This window comes from Acanthochromis polyacanthus, chromosome 10 (assembly GCF_021347895.1).
Source record: "Acanthochromis polyacanthus isolate Apoly-LR-REF ecotype Palm Island chromosome 10, KAUST_Apoly_ChrSc, whole genome shotgun sequence".
NCBI classification, from domain to species: Eukaryota; Metazoa; Chordata; class Actinopteri; family Pomacentridae; genus Acanthochromis; species Acanthochromis polyacanthus.
The window spans coordinates 20,728,628-20,736,208 of record NC_067122.1 but is presented as its reverse complement, the minus strand read 5'-3'; the positions used below and the strand labels follow the sequence as shown (position 1 = coordinate 20,736,208).

Below are 7,581 nucleotides of genomic sequence, written 5' to 3'. Positions count from 1 at the left end.
ATTGCCTGTGTTTGCCTAATGGTAAGTCCGCCTCTGGTTCTGAGCAAAGGATGTGTTTATCTTTAATAACATAGAGAAAGGGCTAAAACACATCAGAAAAAACTGAGGTCACATTGTCAAACCTACTCATTCAGAAAACACTAAAAACATGTTCAGTCTACCATCCTAACCTGCCGTTTCAGACAATGTTAACCATTGACAATATACACAAAGAAGAAATGAAACTTCAAACTGCATATATGTAATCATGATATTGTGTTGAAGTGGATTTAGGTCTGACATTGTCCCATAATGCAGGAAATTGATTTAATTTGTAGTCAAATCATTGTGAAAGTCATGCTACTGGCAATGTGATGCATACAGTAGACAATACTGTAAATAATCATTTTCATTTAGTTTTTTTAGTAATGTACAGGTCAAGGTGTTTGCAGATAAAGCATTGTCCCAAAGCTGAGAATCTGTATCACGCATAATTAATATCAGTGAACACTTTATTTGAAGGGACACGCTTTTTACAGCAGATTTAAATCTGAAACTCTGAACATAACCTGCTAGCGACCAGGTTAGCTCCACAGCATTTGTTACCATGGAGTAAATAAATCAAGTAAAAGGAGAACCACCTTTGTGATACTAAAAACTCTGACTTTCAGCTCAACATAACTCTCTAACCCATTCATACAGATTCATAGTACAGCCCTTCAGTGTTGTGTGCTTTTATTACGTGAATGTACCAGAGGAGGTTTCCCTTACGGACCACACACTTGACAGTGTTTAGGACCCTTTGGGATGGAAGGAACTATTTTTCGCCCGCAAGAATCGCATTTTTGAGGGCCTGAACGTGCTCAAAAACTCATGAAAGTGCACATATGTCAGAACTGGTGAAAAATGTTATATTTTGTGGGACTTGCACATGTGTGTGGCAAAATGGCTCTATAGTGCCCCCTGCACCATTTGTAACATCTACTATGGTCAGGACAATGGAGTCATATCTCATCCGTCAGGGCACTCAAAAAAAGCCAACGGCAGCCAAACTCTAAATCCAGCAGGAAGTCCGCCATTTTGCTTTAACTGTCAGATTTTTCTTTGTAACTTTTGCTCATTCTCAGGGATTAAGTCCTCATAGTAGGGAACTCCAAGGCACCTCAGATTCGTCCAGTAGATACAACAGGCCTCAGTGATGAAAAGTTATCTAAATTTGTAGTTAAAATATTCAGCCATGGCGGCTCATTGAACTTTGATGCTTCCATGAAAAGGAAGTGTTGTCTATCTACCATGTACATGCTCCATTCTGCCTCATCCTGCCCTGATACATCCTTATGTCAACATCCATTCACAGTCATAGTGCTACCCTAAGTTGCTGATGGTCAGTCAGGGGGAAAATTGTGAGTTACTGTCAAATAACGGAGCAGTAAATTTGGATGTCTTGCCATGAAAACTAAAGCATTTGTATCTCAGCTGCACATGATCCAATCTGGCCCAAATCTCATATGCTGTACAAGAGTCTGAAGATGTCCTGTTCTTATTTATATTGTATATATTCATATATATATATATATATATATATATATATATATATATATATATATATATATATATATATATATATATATGTCTGAATTCTTGCTTGTGTTGTACGTCGCTTTGGACAAAAGTGTCTGCTAAATGAAATTGTAGAATTGTAGAACTGTATATATAGTGTGTATACTTCACCTCTTTAATATATAGTTGTGCTTTCTTGCTCTTCTTACTGTCATTTTGCTGCTGTGATGTTGCAAATTTCCCCTCGTGGGGCCAATAAAAGATGTTATTCTATTCTATCCACATTCCAAAAGTGATTGGTAGTCATAGCTCCACACAAAAACAATTAAACTAAATTGAAAAAGCTGTGGTATACTCAATGGCGATTTTAGGGGGTGGCCTGGGGTGGCCCCGGCCACCCCTGAAATCTCATTGGCCACCCCTGCGGCCACCCCAGATCTGATAGGTAGTTGGTCACATGGGCGTAACGGACGCGGGGTACGCATGGGACATGTCCCCCGCACTTTCCACATCTGTCCCCCGCACTTTTTTCAGCCGTTACAACAGCTAAACCCGTTATTAGCATCCAGTAACGTGTTTTCCCGAGCCGTCTTTGAATGCACCATGAGCGCATGCTAACGCAGGTGTTCCACAGGAGACGTGCTGCTGTGCTGAGCAGTGCTGAACGTGCGTCTGGAGTAATGTTTAGCAAACCAGCCAGAGCCAGCAAGAAGCAAAAAACTTTACACAGTTCTTTCCAAACAAACCGTGTAAGTTGTGTGACCTTGTTGGATGCAAACAATGTTAGACTTGTTAGCTAAATGATGACAAGGTAAAACATGGCAATATATCAATATGTTAAGCTAGTTAATAATTTAAATGCTGTTGCCTCCGTTACATCACTGCTAATTAGTTTATTCTTGGAATAAACCCAGTCCTCTTTCATTTCTGGGCAGAAGATGTGTTCACAATTGCTCTCCATGTATTTAAGTCTTTTGGTTCAAAAAGAGGAGAGTCAGGGAGGAGAAAAAAGAATAGGCCATCTATGGTATAAAAGTGGTTAAATTTGCAACTATTTTTACTGCTTCTCTTTCAAATTCTATCTCAGAATTTTGATTTTCAGATTTTTTAATGATTATTTCCATAACAAAGAGCAGAGTCAGGCAGGAGATGGACCAGAGGCCAGCAGTAATGTTGACCATGCAGGGTCTGCAGAGGTGAAAAAAAATATATAAGTGGCTGAGAAAAAATATGTATCTATGGGTTAAAGTGATTTTGAGGTTAAATTCTACTGCAATTTTTACTCTTCCTAATGCTATTTCAGAATTTTTCTTACCACATTTTTTATGTTTATTGCCATAACAGAAAGAGCAGAGTCAGGGAGGAGATGGATCAGAGGCCAGCAGCAGGGACAAGGATGTAGGGTCTTTACAGGTAAGGAGAGATTAAAACTTCCTGAAAATAAGATATCTATTGCAGGGAGAAACCAGGCAGTACTGATCATTTCATGTTCAGTGTTTGGCACCTTTGGCTACTCGTCCAGTAGATGTTCAAGGGACATTGTTGTCAACTCAACTAGAGTTTGGCCACTAAAACTTTAGATTTTATAGTTTAAAGTTTTATACTTTATAGTTTAAAGAACTAGCCTAGTTGGTCCCCTGGTATTGCACTGTGGCTGTTAGGGATTATGTGGTTCTTTAGCCACTAAGGACGGTGCAATTAAATGTAAGAGAATGATAAATCTCTCTGAAAAATTTGTCCCGCTCACTTCTGAGATGGCGGTTACGCCCATGGTTGGTCAAGTTCGTCAACACGAGAAACAAGAGAAATTCTGTCAATCAATGATAGAAACGTCACACGTGTAGCTACTATGCAAGGTGCTCGCATATTTTTTTACAATGCTGGTTTTGCCACTCAACACTGAGATGCTGGACTTCTGCTCAGCCTATGGATGCTCTAATGAGTGCTGTAAGGAAACAAGAGCTCGTGGGATTACTTTTCACATGTAAGATGTATGTAAGGAATAATATATTGTTAGCAGGTTGTCATAGCTAGAGTGAAATAAACGCCAAGAAGACGGATAGAACCCCTCAGCTCCGTGTCTGGCTTCTACTACCCATGATCTAACCAGCTCTCTATATCATCCTGTGTATTACACAGCTGCTTACTGGTGAAATAACTAATCTGAGACAATTTTTTGTTTAAAATTTGATGTTATGAATCTAGCGTTCCTAGCAACTTACTGCAGTAATTGGTACAAGATGGCGCTTCAGTTAGTAAAGCAACAATACAGGTGACACAGTTGATGAGCTGATGACTGATAATGTTATTCTACAGGATGAGTTGAGAGCAGTTGAATTTTGCTAATCTAATCTAATTTGTGAAGAGATGAGGACTTTAATCCAAGGAAATGGCTCTTAGAAAATTTGTACCCTATCCTGAACATATTTTACTGATTTAGAGTAGTTAAAATAACCAGATATAATTGAGGACTGTAATAATGGGAAATGGAATTTAAAAATAAACCAGAATAGACACCTTTATTCAACACTTATGAGACAGGAACTCATGGGAGAAAGAGGGGATGTCACACGCAGCAAAGTACTGGGGTTTGAACTGTGGTCGGCTGCGTACATGGCATTAAACTCCGCTATGCCATAGCCACCCCACACTAGCTTTGTGTCCTATCAAGGCCACCCCGGTAAAAAAGTCCTGGATACGCCACTGGGTATACTGCCATGTGTAAAATCTGAAAATAACAGCAAATATCTGTAAATAATTTTTCTTTTGGCTTTCTAAAGAATAAAAACAATTTAAGTATCAATTTACATGACCTTTTTTTATTTGTAAAACAATTAGTATTTGCACAAAAATACAGATTTTTAATGTGGACATTAGGTAAAGTTTTGACTTTTTGTTTGAAATTCATACTTTTTTAAATCATTTTACTAGATACTGTCTGTTTTTTTTTTAACAAAACAAGGAAACTCTGTAATACAAAATGATTTGCCAGTTTTTCAATCTTTAAAATATTTTTTAGATTTAATTAGATTTTATTTCAAATGCAGCAAATGTGTGTAAAAAATATATTCTGATCAAAATACACTAAAAATGTAGTTTTACAGTCCAACACAGTGCAAAAACAAATTATTTATAAAAATACAGATTTTCTTCTTTGGACATTTCCATTACATGGCCTGTGTTTTACGACAACATATAAATTTAGACTTTTTCTGTGATTTTGTTGATCTTATCTGTAATTTAATAGAACAGGGAGAATCTGTACCAATACAGTAATTTGTCTTTTAAAAGCACATTTAGAAACAGTCAGAAAAAAATTACTAAAAAAAGATACTGCAGCTTGTTTGTACTGCATCCTTCTGTCAAGAAAAGAAGATATAAAACAGTTTTAAGAAGTCTGGCCATGAGTCAACACAGTGTAAACAAAGGTCTCTGACTATGCATCCATCACCACAACTTACTAGCAAAGACCGAAATATTAATGTGAGAATATTACACAATGAAATCAAGATCTAAAATGGACAAACTAAACTGTATATAATCATCATTGAATTTTCAGCACGCTCTTTACAGAAACTTTAATTTCTCTGAGGTGTAAACGTCACAGTGAGCTGAGGGGTAGAGAAGAGGGCAAAGCCAGCTCAAGCTGTGGATCAGAATCTGAGGAGAGAACGTTTGAGGCAGCTGGAGCAGATTCTCCTCAAGGAGCAACCTGGGGACAAAAGGGAAAAAAATTTATGCAACAAGCTCAATGTGTAAGAAGAGTCCGTCTTAGATTGAGGACTCTCTTGTTCCTTGATCTTTTGTAGAGATAATTCTTGTGTGTTCATGTGTTTACCTGCGGTGGAGAGGGAGTTAAAAGGACACTCACTGGGTGGTGCTGCACCTGTAAGGTAAAGATAAATCCATCTAAGTCAGCACTGGGAAAAGGAGACATTTTACAGGGATGAAAACGAGGACAATAAAAAAACTAAACAACCTTTATGTTGTTCAACAATCATACTCTAAGTTCTTGGACTACAGTTCTCTTAATAGTAATAGTAATGCTTTGGGTTGTGTAAACAGAATGTTTAATGTTGCCATGGATGCAGTGAGTGCTGTGGGCTTTAATTTAAGTTTTTATTGTCTTTATTCACATTACGACAAAATAGCAGCTATAAGGAGAGTGTTTTTGATTATTGTTTTCCATGCAGATTTATGATTGGTATTTTGCAATCGGGGCTGCTCAGTGGAGTAGTGGTTAGCACTTTCGCCTTGCAGCAAGAAGATCCCTGGTTTGAGTCCTGGGGTGGGCCTGGGATCTTTCTGCATGGAGTTTGCATGTTCTCCCTGTGCATGCGTGGGTTTCCTCCAGGCACTCCGGCTTCCTCCCACAGTCCAAAAATATGCTGAGGTTAATTGACTACTCTAAATTGCCCGTAGGTGTGAATGCGAGTGTGATTGTTAGTCTGTATATGTAGCCCTGCGACAGACTGGCGACCTGTCCAGGGTGTCCCCTGCCTTCGCCCAAGTCAGCTGGGATAGGCTCCAGCACCCCCCGCGACCCTAATGAGGATAAAGCGGTGTATAGAGGATGGATGGATGGATAAATAATATTTCAGAAACTGTAAATCACATCGAACATATAAATTTTAACTCAGTAAAGGAGTGTGACTTCTGGGGCAAACTGCAGCAGTTCATTAAAGAACAGGCTTAAAACAACAGTCATGTGACTGTATATATTACCGTTAAAAAATTTTAAAACGCCACAAATTTTAATTTTTCATTGAAATTCAAGTAGTTCAAGTCCAATGAATAGCTTCAAATGGTACAGAAGTAAGAGGTGAATCAGCATAGGCATAGGAGAGTTTTCCTGTTTATTATTTTCTAAGCAGATTTATGATTGGTATTTTGCAATGAATGTAAATAATAATATTCCAGAAACTGTAAATCACATTGAACATTTAAGTTTTGACTCAAAACAAAGGAGTGTGACTTCTCGGAATAAACCGAGGCAGTTTGTTAAAGAACAGGCTTAAAACACTAGTCATGTGACTGTATAGACTGTGAAACAAGTTTTATTTGGCATAATAACTGCTCCTGTTCATGGCAAGACTCAGACTAATACTGGATTTTTGGAGTCAATGCCAATTCAGAAATTGACGTTTAGAGCCAAATGTTTGTCTCGTCGCATGTTCCACCCTGAAGATAAATAGTTGTTTGATGACTGAGGCAGCAGGTTGCTGCAATAACTTCTGTGGGTCCGATTGTCATTTATTATAGCACACATTTTAGCTTAATTGTTGTTATGTTTTTAAACAAAGGACAATTTAGTGACCAAGCATTTAGTTCCCAGTTTTTTCTCTGATGTGGATTCATGGAAATCAACAATCAGTGTGTTACACAGATAATCAGGTGGAGCATCTTCAGGTATTTTAACTGCTATACATCAAATTGTGCATCAAGAATCGAGCAATAGAATTCACAAAATACTGGTCCTTATCAGCTTCCTTCGCTTAGATTCTACTGTGATGTGTACTCTGCTACATGTGCTGCAGAAAATGTTGACAGTAAACAAGTACACAATGAAGTCAGAGCTGCTCTGCTGGGCAGAAAATGTGATTCTGTCATTCCTAAATTGCCCCAAGCATTTACCTTTAAATTTATGTTCAGAAATAAAAAGTTCAGTGTCATTTGGGTTCTAATAGTCGCTTCCAAGAAATGCCCTGTTAATGTAACTTGAATGTAAGCAATGGTTGAGAAAATTCACAATCCTAACTGTACAAAAATAAACACATTTAAAGGTTTAGTTGCAGCTGATGTGTGGCCTCATCAGTTGAAATGAGAAAAATAAAAAGGGTATGTGCCAAGTGAGTCTTTTAAAACTTCCACCTACCAATCACACATGATCGTCAGCCGTGGGTTTTTCCAGGGGATTCTCAGGCTGAACTGCAGCAGACGGTACAGCTGAGTAACTTGGGACTGCAGATTGACTTTCACTCTGTAAATGGAATAATGATATTGATATAAACGTAGCAACGCATGTTACAGCAGCAGCTCTAT

General features: G+C 38.1%; 1 protein-coding gene across 10 annotated transcripts in view; it reads right to left on the bottom strand.

The window, feature by feature from the left end:
* LOC110965024 (uncharacterized) overlaps positions 1 to 7,581 on the bottom strand; it is a 51,802-nt gene that overhangs the window by 34,114 nt on the left and 10,107 nt on the right. For 4 of the 10 annotated variants that reach the window (XM_051954663.1, XM_051954662.1, XM_051954666.1 and 1 more), the window contains exons 8-10: positions 7,415 to 7,519; positions 5,378 to 5,425; positions 4,422 to 5,251 (exon numbers count right to left, since the gene is read on the bottom strand). The exons of 4 other annotated variants lie outside the window; for them this stretch is intronic. In XM_051954663.1, coding sequence (XP_051810623.1) covers positions 7,418 to 7,519 — 102 coding nt within the window. In that variant the 3' untranslated portion in view covers positions 4,422 to 5,251; positions 5,378 to 5,425; positions 7,415 to 7,417. Of the gene's footprint in view, positions 1 to 4,421; positions 5,252 to 5,377; positions 5,426 to 7,414; positions 7,520 to 7,581 lie in introns of those variants that run through there. 2 more of the 10 variants (XM_051954665.1, XM_051954664.1) reach the window with 2 other exon arrangements.